Source organism: Macrotis lagotis, chromosome 1, assembly GCF_037893015.1.
Source record: "Macrotis lagotis isolate mMagLag1 chromosome 1, bilby.v1.9.chrom.fasta, whole genome shotgun sequence".
Classification (NCBI taxonomy): Eukaryota; Metazoa; Chordata; class Mammalia; order Peramelemorphia; family Peramelidae; genus Macrotis; species Macrotis lagotis.
In genome coordinates, this window is record NC_133658.1 from 526,728,189 (window position 1) to 526,744,006 (window position 15,818).

The 15,818-nt window shown below is 34.4% G+C and overlaps 1 protein-coding gene across 10 annotated transcripts in view; it reads left to right on the forward strand.

Annotated features, from left to right (window-relative positions):
• Positions 1-15,818, forward strand: part of DMD (dystrophin) — a 2,282,785-nt gene that overhangs the window by 2,172,663 nt on the left and 94,304 nt on the right. For all 10 annotated transcript variants that reach the window (XM_074220296.1, XM_074220284.1, XM_074220285.1 and 7 more), the window contains 3 exons: positions 4,551-4,625; positions 12,108-12,309; positions 15,707-15,792. In XM_074220296.1, coding sequence (XP_074076397.1) covers positions 4,551-4,625; positions 12,108-12,309; positions 15,707-15,792 — 363 coding nt within the window. The remainder of the gene's footprint in view (positions 1-4,550; positions 4,626-12,107; positions 12,310-15,706; positions 15,793-15,818) is intronic.

The following is a 15,818-nucleotide window of genomic DNA, read 5'->3' on the forward strand; positions in this document are numbered from 1 at the left end:
CTTCTGATTGAATCTACTACAAATGTAGGTTAGATAACTTCAACTGGGCCCTCACTACTAGTTAGGATTAGGTAATTTTGCTATATTTTTCTAATTATTCACTCTCCCTCTCAACTCAGTGACTTTTCGAATTTTTTCAGCTTTCCTTGAGTCTCCCATGGGACTTCCTTCCCCATAACTCTTAACTGAGAACTTTGCCTATATTTTATTGAAAAAAATGAGGCCATTCACTAAGAACTTACTTTTTCTCTCATATTCTTGTTGCCATATAACTTAGATGCCTTCTGCCTCTATTTACTTCTTTGTATCCTTTCTTACATGAAGCCCTTCTTACCAAGGCAGACTCTTCTATCTACACAAGCAATTCCATTCCATCTCATCTTTTCCAGTAAATTGCCCTGTCTATCATCCCCACTCTCTCTTATCTTTAATCTTTCCTGCTGCCTACAAACATGCCTCCCCCATCTTCCCCATCTTCAAAAAACCCTCATTTAATTCTTCCTTGCTTGCTATCATCTCATATCTCTTCTGTCTTCTCATTTCCTTGAGAAGACTATAGTAGGTGCCTTTCCTTCCTCTCCTCTCAGCCTTTCCTAAACCAATCTGATTTCTAAACTCACCATTCAACCACAACTATTCTTTCTGAAGTTACCAAGGATCCCTTCATTGCTAAATCCAGTAACTTTTTCTTGATACTCCTCCTTCTTGACCTTTGCAGCCTTTGATACTATTAATCACTCTCTTCTCCTTTCTCCTCTCCTCACTAGGTTTTCAGGATTCTGACCTCTCCTCAGTCTCCTTTGCTGGATTTTCATCCAAGTTACCCCCTGATAACTGCTGTGTCCCACAGAGCTCTGTCCTGGGTTTTATCCTCTTCTCCCTCTTATATTACCTCACCTGGTGATCTCATCATCTTCCATGCATTTAATTATACTCCCTATGCTAATAATATTCAACCTCCTCATCTATCCCAATACTCTCCACTGACCCCCAGGTTCAGATTTCCAACATCTCAAAGAGAATTATCCATTAGATAGTTTAAACTTAACATTTCCAAAACTGAACTCATTATCTTTTTCTTTAAACCTTCCCTGCTTATAAACTCACCCATTAATATCAAGAGCACCATCTGAATCCCTCAGGTTTTCAAGCTAGGTATCATTCTAACTCCTCTCTTTCTCATTCTCTCCATAACTAATCTGTTGCCAAGGCCCTTTTGATTTCACCTTTGCAAGATCTTTTAAATATGCTCCTTTTATCTCCTCTCTTATACTGCCACCACCTTAGTACAAACCCTCATTTCAAGTGTGGAGGTTGGTCTTCATTCCTTAGGTCTCTCCAGCCTAGCCTCTATTCAGCCACTAAAGTGATTTTCCCAAAGAGCAGGTCTGACCATCTCTATTTAGTGAACTCCAGTGACTTCCTAACACTTCCAGGATCAAATGCAAAACTTGTTTGTTGTTGAAGGCCCTTTATGGGATAGCCTGTCTTTCAGTCTTTTTCCTTACACTGATATATTCTTTGATCTAGTGACACTTCCTTGCTGTTTTATAAACAAAGATACTCCATCTCTCAATTATGGGCAATGTTTTCCTAATTGTTTCCCAAGCCTGTAATGTTCTTTATATTCCTTTCTGCCTCCTGTCTTCCATAGCTTTCTTTAAGGCCGAGCATAGATCTCACCTTCTCTCGGAAGCCTTTCCCATTCACTCCTATTTCTAAGCCCCCCCCCCCCCATTTATTATTTTCTCTTCATCCTCTATATAGCTTATTTTTATATATTTGTTTGCATGTTGTCTCCCCCACTTATTTTTGATTGTGGGCTCCCTGAGGGTAAGCACTGTCTTTTACCTTTGTGGTTTTAACATTTATCACAGTGCCTGTTACATAGAAGTAATTAATAAATGCTTATCGACTGCTTAGACCAACTTAATCCTTTCTCAGATACTAGCTGTTTAAACACAGGCAAAATCATTTAAGGTCTCTCAACTTTATCTCTAAAAATGAGAAAAATGATATTCTCAGTTTCCTTATCTTTAAAATGGAAATAGATAATCCAATGTTGCAGTTTTATTCTGAGACTCAAATGAGATGCTTATCTATTTGTACATAAATATTTATCTATATATATACATAAACATTATATAGAAATAAATATTATATATGTAGAATCTGAAAAGTATTAATGCACTTTTAAACTTTAATCACTTATATAGCTCTAAGCATTTTGCAAGCCTTCAAGTATTTTATAAATATTTAGGAAGAGGAGGAGGAAGAGGATGATAGTAATGGTTATGGTGGTGGGTGGCAAAATTTAGGGTAAAGTAAGAGAATCCTTTTGGGTCATAGCTCTTTCTCACACCCCTATAAGCCAAAGGAGTACCAGATGCAAAAATTCCTAGTTATAGCTCTAATAAAGAAGATAAGGAAGTAGTTCCATTTATATTAATCCCATTAAACAAAGGAGTACACCATAAATAGACATTAAGAAAGGGGTGAGATAAGGAGCTGCAAAATATCTCCCTGTATACCTCATCTTCCTTGATAAGAGAGAAGGAAGGATATTCAGAAATGCTCAATTGCATCAAGTCCACTTAGGGGGAAAAATTATCTACTAGCCTATGGTTAGGTATATGCTAGAAAAAAAATGTTGCTATTAATATAATTCACTTGGGGCATAGTTAGAAACTTTGAAGATCCCATTCATCCCTCCAAATTAATTAATGCCTTTTGCGAGTAGATATTTTTTGCTTCACAGATACCCTGAAACTGAAGCCTTCCTCTAATTGATAATAATAATTCATTCATTCAGAATTTAAGTGCCTATGGTATCAGAGAAGTAAGGAAAAAAGAATAGGGAAGAGAGAGGGGGGCAAAGAAGGAGGGAAGCAGAGAGAGAGAAGACTGCCTTGAGCTTACACACTAAATATAACTACATGGAACAGTGAAGACAATGGAACATTTAAAAATATGGCTTCATTCTATAGGAATTCATAGTCAGAAAATGTTATAGAATCAACTTATGGAAGATAGAGCATGGCTGGGAGTTGCATTATTTTAAGACGAATAATACAATTTTTCTCCTTATGGTGTAAATTTAGGCTTTGTCCTCCTTCCCTCCCTAAAAGATATTTAATTCCCCTATTGAGAGAAGGGGGAAAGTAGGGAAAAAGCTTTATATAATACCAAGTAGGTTCCAGACACTGTATTGTTTACAAATATTATTGCATTTTATCCTTCCAGCAGACCTGGGACGAAAGTATCCCCATTTTACAGTCAAGAAAACTGAGGCCAACAGAGGTCAAATGATTTACCCAGAATCACACAGCTACTAATTTTCTTTGGTCAAATTTGAACTCACATCTTCAGGACTCCAGGCTTTGTACTCTATTGGAAGTAAATAAAGGCCCACCTTCTTCTCTAATCACAACTTAGAATTAGTTATATAGGAATAGTAATGTTTGAGAAGGTTATTCAGATTTATTCATTTGTTCATGCAGCAATCTTGTTTAGAGTCTACTTGTTCATAGCTGCAATTTGAAAAGAGGATATCCTGCCAATAAGGATTTTACAAAATTGGAACTAGGCAAATGGTAAACATGTACATAAAAATAGAACAAAACTGTGTGTAATGACCATAGCATCATATACAAGTGTTGATGGAAAACAAAGTAAGGGAATTGTTTTCTTTTAGTAAATTAGTTATTGAAGACTTTTAAAGGGTGAAGGTTGAAGATTTCTGAAAATCAATCAATGAGTATTGTATTGATAAGTGCCTACCAAGAACCAGGAGCTAAAGATAAACAAGTACAAATAATGAAACTCACCTTACTTAGAAGAAATATTCTATTGTGGTATGGACAAAAAGTACATATATAAATATCCATGGTATAAATAAAAAGTCAATTAATACAAATGTATACAAAATAGTTAAATAATGCATTTGCTATACTGGTAAGAACATGCCAATAAATTATTGGGCAACTGTATGCTGTTAAAATATCTCCCATCTTGATTGGCTATTAAATCTTAAATTATCTAAAAAGAAAAAATTGCTTTTTCTTCTTCAGTTCAAAAATTATTTTATTTGTGTCTTTATATCCTCAATACCTAGCATAATTCCTATCACAGTTTATTCTGTTTGTTGAATTCTTTATTTTTTATTCTATACTTGAGTTTTACAATCTAGAAAAATTTTTCTCTTTCCTGAAACATTTTATGTATATGTATGTATAATGCATATGTACACACACACACACACACACACACACACACACACACACACACACACAGAGTACCCAAGAAGGATACACCACCGTTTTTCTTCTTAAAAATTAGCCTTTGCTGAATTTTGAAAAGCAAATCTGCATTTGGAAGGTTTGCTACTTTCATCACTAAAAGAACTTCATCCCTCAAAGCAGTTTCTTGGAGCAGAGAGACAAGATATATTTTCTAATTCTTGAACCTTTTTTTGTTAACCAAATGATTATTTCTTTGTCAGTGAAATTTTTTGATGAAATAATAAATAGTCTTTTGCCTTTTTTCCTTAGCTGACCTGAATAATGTCAGGTTCTCGGCTTATAGAACTGCCATGAAACTCCGAAGACTGCAGAAGGCCCTCTGCTGTAAGTATTAACCCAGGGCTTAGAGATTTTGACTCTTCTTTCCTTGATGAAAAATGAAATGGGTATTGCCACTTTTGAAGAGAAGGGGAATAGCTGTCAGCAGCTTATAACTTGGTATTGAATTTTTTTTGAGCATTCCCTTGACTTAGGCTTGGTCCAGAATACTAATTTTACTCCCATGCTTTTTTGTCATTTCTCAGTTATTGGATATAGATAATTTTGTATTAATTATATGTACTTTTAGGATCAAGGGCTGAGTTGAAATTAATTTAATGAAACTTAAATACAAGGTCCCTTATATATAACTTCTATGAAAAGTATTGCCATTTCTTTTTAGAATTAGAATTCTATAACTTTGGAGATACATAGATGTTCATTTCAGCCCAAGTGAATGTTGATAGGACAGAATTACTCATTTGTCCCAAATAGCTTGAAGATGTAGAGGCTTAAATGCTGCATACAAATTACATATATGTAATATAATAATATCAGGTAGATTTACAGAGAAAATCTTGAGACACAGTTTCCATGTAGCTTGAGGTTCAGATGGTTTTCTTTTTAGCTCTATGGGCTCTTTTGCAGTGAAACCACTGTTATCCCATGACTAGGGATTCATTTAATGATCCTTTTTGAGAATCCAGCTAGGGAAGTCTTTCCCTGCAGGGTTTAGGAACTAACTTCTTTATTATCTTTTAACCCCACCTTATTCCACATTGACTGATCCCTTTATGAAGGTAGTAATTATGAACAATTTATTATAGTTAAGTGGTGGAATATTCCTTTGGAGACTATAAGAGTTTGTAAGAATTTATCATCAGTCCCAGTGAGCAATAGTTGGAGACCTAAAGGTATACAGGAAGTCAGAAGAGAGTCATTCTCACTCTTCTCCATTTCAATTTGACTTTCGATATACAGATCAGTCAAGTTGTTCCTGTCTAAATGCATTCATAAATTATTCCATTCACAATAAAGTTGTGCTCTTGATTCCATCATGTTCATCTTAAAGTGAAATTTCAGATAAGACTATGGTGGGGGGAAGTTAACATGACATCAGGATTTTCCCTTCAATTTATCTGATTGATTTGAAAACTAAAACAATTCTCTACCAGATATTAATGATATTGTATAACCAATATTTAGGCACATTTGTTCTAAATAATAACACTCCAGTTAGAAATGTGAAAAAAAAAGGATACCATGAACATTAACTTTTTCTTTTCCCAGGCTTCTTTCTTACCTAGCTCAAAATAGGCCTAGAGAGGCTGAGTTTATGATAGAGGTTATCAATGTTATTTGAAGAAAATTCTCCCCAATCCCACTTAAATTTTTTTTCTATTCATTTTAAACATAAATACAAAACAATGGAAATATAAAACATTTCCATGTACACAACAGAACATAAAGAGAAGTATTATAAATACAAAGAAAAGCAATAATTAATATTCAGGTATTTGGAGAAACTTACTCAACTTACATATATCATAAGTACAGAGAGCACCATCAAAACATATGGATCTATTTGAATGATATCGTATTATACCATATGTTTTAATTTTCAGGCCATTAGGGGTAGAAAATCAATTTGGTAGCTAATTGCATCAATACAAAATACCAGTAAAGTATTCAAGACTTGGGTTCAATTTGCTGCAATATTTATACAATTTTATTTTTTCTCAAATTTCTATTTTAAAGAAAAAATAATCTAAGCATTTTGGTTACTTTTTCCATTTTTTTCTCATGTTAACATAGGTGACCTCTGAAATGAGAAATATACCTCCTTTTTGCTAAGTGGCAGAAATAAAAATGCACTTAACATATTAAGTATATTTGCTTTATAACTATTATGGATTAAAGTGAGACAAAACTATAGGAATAAATATAATACAGTTCATAAATGTGAAGAAAAAATATTCTGAGATCAACAAGAAATAGGGAACAATTTGTTAATGTTCAGCAACTAAATTACAGAGTACAGAGACTTTTTTGCAGCCTGCTTGTTATCTAGATAAAGGCGCAGCTGTGCCACTAGCCACCCACCACTGCAAACTAGGTGAAAAAATTGCTCTCTTGTTTTTAAATGTACCTTAGCTTTTTTTTTTTGACATTCACATCAAAGTATATTGACTTGCTTACTTTGTGTAGATTTGCTTTTAAAATACATCAGCCCCAAGTGCAGACTGCAAGTGAACAGTATGATCTCAGTCAGTCTACTTTGCCCACAGTCTCCTTCTTCAGTCTTGGCAAGAAGAGACTAGAAATACTTAGCAGTTTCTCTACCAATTATCCCCTCTTTCTCTGCCTGTGCTAATTAGATTAAAGGATTATTTATATATCAACATGGAGCATCCAGGTTTACTCTTGGAACTGAGCTTACAGTAGGACTTTACAGCATTAATCAACTTTGACCATTAATTAATTCTTTCTTTTCCTCCTGTCCATGGGTTTCATGAAATGAGAATGTATCTGTAATGGAAAGATAACAGATTTGAATAAATAAGAGACCAGAGTTCACAGCCACCATCTCTACTACAGATTAGTTATATTACCTTGGATAAGTCTTTTCATTTCTCTGGGTTTCTGTTCTCTCTGTAAAATGAAAGGACTGCACTCAGTGGTTCTAAGGTCTTTCTGAAAATTCTCAGATTCTCTGACATAGATGATAAAACATTCATAAAAGCTGTTCATTTGTATCCAGGAGATGAGTAAGTGTAAAAGAGAAGGTAAGCAGGTACAATAACCAGAGATTCTTTTTATGAGGACCAGGAAGAGTAATATGCAGGCGGCCAGTGCTCATACTCTTTACAAGATAATTGGGAGTCAGGTACATGAGTCCCATTTTTCTTATTTAATGTTTCCCTTTGCTGAGCAGAGTCCAGCCTAGAGACACATGGATACTTTTTTCTATGTCGTATTTTTCTTCTCTTTCATCCTCATCATGATTAAAGCCATCTAGCCCTAGGATTAGTCCAGAATCTCCCTTGGTTTTTTCAGGGCTAATAAATGACATCCTTGACTATAATATATTTTGAGAATAGGGATGTGTCAGAACAGAGAAAGGTTTTTGTGTAACCTGGAATTGTGCTTCTGAATAAGTGCATAAAATGTAAAATGAAAGTTAATTGCTTGAGGTGAAACGGTGGTTTCCTGTAGAATGTTTGCTTGTTTGATGCTTACAGAATTACTTCATTTAAAATAAAGACAAAAACAAAGCAAAGTCTTGGAGTAAACGTTTCAAAGTGTTTGTTTAGGAGCAAATATATTTTTAAAATAACTGCTTTACAAATAAATTGTTAATCATTCTTTTCCCCTTTCAAATAACTAGTAGTGTGGACTATAAGTGCTTTTTGAATCTGCTGTGAAATGGGAGTTCTATTTTATGTGTTTGTTTTTGGATATGTGGTTTGTAATCTTCCATGATGGATTGCCCTCTTGTCTAATCACATCTGGTTTTAGCAGAGAACACTGTACAATATTTCTCTCATGACTATTCCGTGTTCTGCTTTTGTTATCACAGAGCAATTGCTTTGCTCCCCACTGGAGCTGTTTAAACTCCAGAAATTCCTTCAGTACTGTTATCCGTTCACCTGTACAGAGAAAAGAAGTGTAGGTCCTTATAAAATAAAATTAAAGTATTTTTTGTTTCTCATCATCATCTCACTGAGGTTAATTCAACCTGCAATGAAAAAATGAGTTCAGAGATAGAAAAGTTTGCTTTGATTTGTTTAAAAGGGAATCTGAAATTTTTTATGTAATGGCTGCTATTCATGCCCTTACAAAGGCAATTCTTGAAGAAACCAATATACTTTCTTTCTGATTTTCTGTAAGATGTAGAAGAGGAGTTGTTGGGGGGAGCACATTACTGATGCTGGAAAAAAATCATTCCTTTCCTTCCCATGATGGCAGTTTTTGGAATCCTCATTCCCATTTACTAGAAAATTTGTCAGTAAAAGTCTTTTCTTATTCTTCCTTCAGAACACATTAAGAAAATTAAAATGCTTCTGCCTTTTAAAAAATAAATATTAGTCTTAATATTTTACACTCTCATCCAAAAATTTGCTCAATGTTTTCATATTGATATTTATCCCCCAAAGACTGTCTGCCCTCTGGGATCTTACACTTTACAGGGGGATATTTGAAAAGTAGATCATTTGAGGGGAAATCCACAACTAGGGGATCAGGAGTAGCACCTGATATAAGATTTGAAGGAAAATAATATTCTGTATGGCAAAGAGGAGAAAGTCGTATTACAAACATGGGGAAACAACATATATCAAGGCACAGTGATAGGAAAACAGAATTCCAAAGTTATATGAGAGTGAGAAATCTACAGTAAATTAAATTAAGCCCAGGAAGGTGGACTGGAGCCTACCTTTCAATTACAATTTAAGGAGTTTGGATTTTATCCTAAAGATAATAGGGAATTATTGAAGATTTTTGAGTAGTGATGGCATTAGAACACGTTCTGACTTCAAGAAGATCATTTTGGTAACTGTGGAAGAAAAACTGTCAAGGGAAGAAAGAAACTGGAAATTGAGAGGGCAATAAAGAATATATTCTAAAAGCCTAGGCAAGAGATTATGAAGGACACGAATAAGGATGGTGTCTGTGTGAATGGAAGGAGGGGAAAGATACAAGAGATCAATCAATAAACAGTGCTAATTAAATACTGTTTATTCCAAAAGAGACAATAGACCATCTCTACTCTTAAGGAGGCATTGTTCAGGTAGCAAACAGGTAAGAGTGTCTCAGAGGCAAGGTGGTCAATGGAATTAAAAGATTCTGAGAGGTAGAGAAGAATAAGAACTGAGAATGGGCTCTCGGGTTTAGTAGTGATCACTTTGAAGAAGTTCTTGAAATGAAGAACTTTGAAGGTTTCATTTGTGTGGTAGAGTTAGAAGCCAGATTTTTTGAGATATGAGTAAGAGATGAAGAAATGGAGACCATGTGTAATTTTGTTGTTGTTTTGTTTCCCTAGGAATTTGATTATAATTGTAAGGCTGAGGGATACCTGAGTTTATAGGAAGAGCAGGGCAGGAAGAATTAATGGATAAAGAGAGATTGAAAATGGGCAAGGAATGATGGAAGGGAAAAACCCCCATGAAAATGGAAGGGGATGGAGGGAAAAGAAACAAGCAGAGGAATTATTTCTGATAAGAAAGGCCAACTCTTCATCAGAAATTGGTGAAAAGAAAAGGATGGGGGGTGATATAGAAGGATTTTGAACTATAGTAGAGAAGAAAGGATCACAACGGATAGCCTAGCTTTTCTCTATTTATGGGAGGAAAAAGTCCTCTTTGAAGAGAGTGGTATAGGAGAAGTAAAGAGAACAGAGATCTAGAACAGCTGTTGTAGAAAGTGGGATACTCAATCAGGGAAGAATAAAAAGTTTGCTGTTTATTCAAGGGGCAAGGGATTCATATGCAGAGGACTGTGGAAGTTTAATCAGTCTACTAGAGTTTTAAGACACTGATGGAAGGAAAAATTAGCCTAAAAGTGATAGAGACTTAAAGAATAGTGAACCATCTTCAGTCATACAGCATATCTAAATAATGTGATGGAGAAATGTACTTGGAAATACTGTATGACATTTTAGGGAAACTAGTGAATAAAAGTAGGCATTACTCTTGGAGAAATAAAGGGAAAATATCAGCTCCCAATTCCACAATCAGAAACAGTATTATCTAATGGAAGGAATATTGGTAAGCTTGTATTCTAAACCCAACTATGCATGACCTTAGGAAAAGTCACTTAACCTCTTGTGGCCTCAGTTTCCTTACCTTTAAAATATGAAGGCTTTGAAGAGCTCCATTCATCTCTGAAATTTGATGACTGTGACTTAAGATTTTACCATATTTTTAAGTGAATAGAGAAAAGAAAGTGGTATTTTGGTTATAATTATATGTAATATAATTAGAAAAGCAATTCATATATATTTTCTCATAGTCTACTCCCATAGTTTACTTTCTCCTTTTCTTTCTCCAAAGAAGAAAACCACTTTGCACCATTTTTTCCATTACTTTCATTTCAGACGTTTAGTCCAACACATGGTTAAAAGTATGTAAGATGATTAGTAGTAGGAAAACCTGTTATAGACTGGGAGAACCCATGCTTATATGGAGATGCATTTATAATTAAACTGCCACCCTGACTCTTGAAGAGTTCTCTTAATTACCATTGATTCTCCATCTCTAAGGAACTGAGTATTCAAAGTAAACTACAGTTGAAAGTGTTAAGTGTGAGTACACACACGACTCACTCTGCTACTGCTGCATTTCCAGTTTGTTTAATAAATTAGTATTAGTGGAAAGCATATTTCTTGACCCTTAGGAATAGAACTGATAAATAGGTTGCTGATGTTAGATACGGCACATATTTTAGCTTAGTTAAATTTTTTGGTCTTTCAGCATTTTATTAGTTTTCATACCAAGTTAAGGATAAAAATGAGTAGTCTTTAAAATATTTTCTAATTGTATGAAAGAATATTGGATCTACAGTCAGGAAGACCTGAGTTCAAACATGCCCTCAGACACTGGACTAACTGTGACTTGATCAAACCGTTTAACCTCTGTTTGTCTCAGTTTCCTCATCTGTAAAAGGATAATTACAGTTCTTGTGAAGATCAAATGGCAAAATAATTGAAAAGAACTTGGTATAGGAAGCACTGGATAAATGTGAGCAATTACTATTTAAAAGTAAAATTGAAAGTGAAATTGAGGCTATATTATCTTCCTAATTATAGCTAGTTTAGTTAGTCTGTGGCTAGTATAGTTAATTTACTATTTTAGCCCATTACCTTCAGTGGGTTTGGTCACATTATAATACCATAGAGTAATCTGTTCCCTTTTTTTTTTCAAAAGAAAAGCAGTCAGATTTTTAGCAGGTTTAATAATGTTCCAAAAAAAAAAAATAACTAACAGTTATAAATGCATAGCTGGAAGTAAAATATTCTTCATATACAGATTCATCCAACTGATAAATCTTATTAACTCTGCAAGATGGTATTGTTAATACCTATTTAAAGTCTCTATAAAAACTGGTGTTTTTTTTAATCAGTTGGAAGTGGCTCAGTTTATTTAGAGAACTTCACCCTTTAAGTCTTAAGGACTTAAAATTTTTAAAGGAGGGAGGCCTTTCTAACCTCCCCACCCCACTCCCCCAAAAACCCCTCTACTTCAACTAACCCTAATCTCAACTTGATGTCTATTGAAAGACTTGAGCAGTCTGTGACCTTGAATATTTAGCAGAGCTGAAAGGATTTAGATTTGTGGAGTAAACCTGCTGTCTGCTCTAGGGAGAATAGAAACACTTTTTAAAGTGGGTATTTTTTACTTTTAATTACTGGAGAACATTTTTAGTCCTGGTGGGATTTCTTTTTTAAAGGGAAAGAAGTAGTTGTTAGAAAACTATTCTTAAATAATTTGATTTTTGTTCTATCTTTATTCCTTGTTTATTTATTTATTTTGTTGTTTTCATTTCATCCAGTGGATCTCCTGAGTCTGTCTGCTGCATGTGATGCCTTGGACCAGCACAACCTCAAACAAAATGACCAGCCCATGGACATCCTACAGATCATTAACTGTTTGACCACTATTTATGATCGACTGGAGCAAGAGCACAATAACCTGGTCAATGTTCCTCTCTGTGTGGATATGTGCCTCAACTGGCTGCTGAATGTTTATGATACGTATGTGCAGCTAGCTTTTATTTCACTTTCTCATAAAAGGTTTACCTGCCCTACCAGTGATAGGAGTAATTAACAGTCTTCCTTACACACACCGAACATATATGCTTGTTACTAAGGTTGCAAACTGGTTAGAGGACACATTACATAAAGCTTATGGCTTAATAGTCACCCTTAGTTGAGCCATTGGTCAAAAATGGGTAATTTGTTTTCCAAGTGAACAGTGAGAGGTAAAAACATAGATTTCTTCTAATGCTATAAAACCCATAATAGGTAAAGTCATTTTTTTTTTCAGAATATTTTCCACTGTAGGGTTTAATGCTATAAAGATGTCTTTTAACCCTCCATACCAATTGGGAAGAGCACTTAGATGGTATTCCATCTTAGTTTTAGATCTTCTTTTATTTATATTTAAGAATATTTTCAACTATTTTAAGCATTCCTTCTTTCTTGCTGGAAAAGCTTAGAATATCTGTCAGGGACTTGTATCCATTTCATTTACTAGTTAGGAATAATAAATAAATGATTAAATGAATATGTATATATTACATATAGTTTATACAAATAAATGAATAAAATACATGATAATTAATGAATAAATTAAAAATCCAGTTATTGTCATCATTAACATTTCTACAAATAGTGTATTAACTTATTTAAATATCGTCAAGGTTTGACACCATCATTAATCACATTTTCTTAGAGCTTAATTTATGACGTAATTTTTGCTCTGATCCTGCATGTGCCATAGCCAACTAAGTTAGAAGTTCTAGAAAGATTTAAATGAATTATATATCAGAATTTATTACAGACTTTTTTCCAAGTAGCAACAAAATCTTATTTTCATTGGTTAATGAAGATATGACAACTCTTACAATTTTAGTTTTCCAGTGTCTTCACCTCATTCCCTGCTATTTTGAAACTTGAAGTTTAATATTTTGGTCTTAAAACATAATGTCGGGGCGGCTAGGTGGCGTAGTGGATAAAGCACCGGCCTTGGAGTCAGGAGTACCTGGGTTCAAATCCGGTCTCAGACACTTAACAATGACCTAGCTGTGTGGCCTTGGGCAAGCCACTTAACCCCATTTGCCTTGCCAAAAAAAAAAAAACCTAAAAAAAATAATGTCGAGGTGTCACTTTAAAAAATTTCAGAAAGATCTGGATATTAAATTCTTAACTATCATGGACACAGTTTTTTTTTTATTTCTTCCATAATGGCATAAAATGTTAGTGGATATTGGGTTTGTTTTTCTCAGATTTGTCACAGGTTTTTGATCAGTTCCATTTTCAAATAATTCATATAAGTTCATAGAAATTTTTTGTATGTAACTTGCATTCAACTTTTCTGAAAACTATATCTTGCCAAGTCCCAGACCTTGAAGATTAAGTTATATAAACTTACTTTACTTTTCTTTTTCTTAAAGAGAAAGAAACTTCCCAGGGTTGTTGACTTGGGATTTCTGTATTCAGATCCAACCTGTTTATTCAACTCTTTGAATAAATAAAGTAATATATGTCTGAAGCTTTTCCCCAATAGATGAGTAGACTAGTCCCAAATGAGAAATAACTGTAACCAGAAAGATGTTAAAAGATTTAAGAGAGGCAGATAGGGAAATTTTTCTAAAAGACTTTTACTACCAACATCTATTTGTTAGGCCAATAAGAACATCAATAAGAAGTAAGAAAAGTTTTCAACAAATATACTGTGTTTTTTGTCTACTCTGCCCCTATCTTTTGCCAGTCCAGAAAATAATCCTATTTACAAATGATTAATGTTCATCTTTACATGTTACCATTAATCACAAAGCTATATTTCTATACAAGTTTACATCTACCAAAAATTAATTTAGTTATTAAAATCTTACCTCTGTTTGGCAACTATAACAAATAAAACATTTGAAAGTAGTATTTTTCTTAGAGAGTTGTATTTTTAAATAAACGTTTTTATTATATTTCTTGCAACTGAAATGAGTGATTTTCTTAACCCTAAGTGGAAAGTCTAATAAAAATAAGCTAGCTTTAAAAAAAAAACTGCTGTGACAATTAACTTGTACTTTTTTCAATCAAACAAAAAACAAAGGAAGCTCAGGTCCCAGAGGCCACTCTCTTAATTATTGCCTTGGAACTTAATTTTTCCTGTATTACCTGCTGTTGAATGTCCACAGATAAATTAAAAAAAAATTTAAAAGACCTTTTGTTAAAACTTAGTTACTTTTACATTTTAAGTAAGTTCTTAGATAAATTATATTCAAATGTGTACTTGAGCAATAATAGGCCTTTGAGTTGGCTCACTTGTGTTGCTTTCATTTATTGGATTCTGATCAGTCAGCCAGCAGTAGGTGATGAGTGCCAAAATATTTGATTAAGAATGCTAATTATATGCTGTTTTTTGTTTTGTTTTTTATATTTAATATTTATTCTCATTTTGTAAAAATAATGTTTTTATACATTAATAAAATATTCTTGTTTAAGAGTAAACAATATACCCCTTCCCCCAAAAAATACAGACTCACTTGAGCGATAAAGGGTAGAGAAAAAAAATTAAAATTAAAAATAATAATAATAGTAATAATTGTAGGTATGACCAGGTGGTACAATGGATGGAGCACCAGCCCTGGAGCCAGGAGCACCCGAGCCCATATCCGGCCCCATACACCCAACAATCACCCAGCTGTGTGACATACAAGCCACCCCAATCCCACTGCCCTGCAAAAAACCAAAAAAAAAAGGGAAAAAAAGACCTAAAATAAAATAGTAATTATAGTAGGGGTGGCTGGGTGGCAGACAGAGCACTGGCCCTTGAGCCAGGAGCACCTGAGTCCAAATCCGGCCTCAGACACCCAATGATCACCCTGCTATGTGGCCCCAGGCAGGCCACCTAGCCCCATTTGCCCTGCACCCACCAAAAATAATAATAATAAAAATGTGCTTCAGTCTTTGTTCCAACACCAGCAACCCTGTCGCAGGTGGATCACATTCTTTATGATAAGTCCATCGCAAAAGTTACTTCCATGTTTTTTCACTGTTGCCATTGCTGATCGCAACTCCCTCCTTTCATATTTTTCCACTACCATGTATTATATTTTCTCTCTCCTTTCACTCTGACTCTGCTGTAGGGTCACTGAGTGGCGCAGCAGACAGATCCCCAGCCCTGGGGCCAAGAGGCCCCGAGCCCCCATACCACCCCTTAGGCCCAGCATCCACCTGGCCCTATAGTCCCAGACAGGCCATCCAATCCCAGCCGCAAGAAGTAAAAAAGTAATTATATGTTGATAGGTAGATTCCTGAGATTAAGCTTTATATAATTTTTTTAAATTTCTTTTTTTAAAGAGAATCATAGTGCTAGAATTAAGCTGTTAAAATAGTATCAACAACTGTTTTCTTCGTTTTCCTATATTAGGGGTCGCACAGGAAGAATCCGTGTCCTATCTTTTAAAACTGGTGTTATTTCCCTGTGTAAAGCACATTTGGAAGACAAGTACAGATGTAAGTTGTGCATATTAATTTGTGTG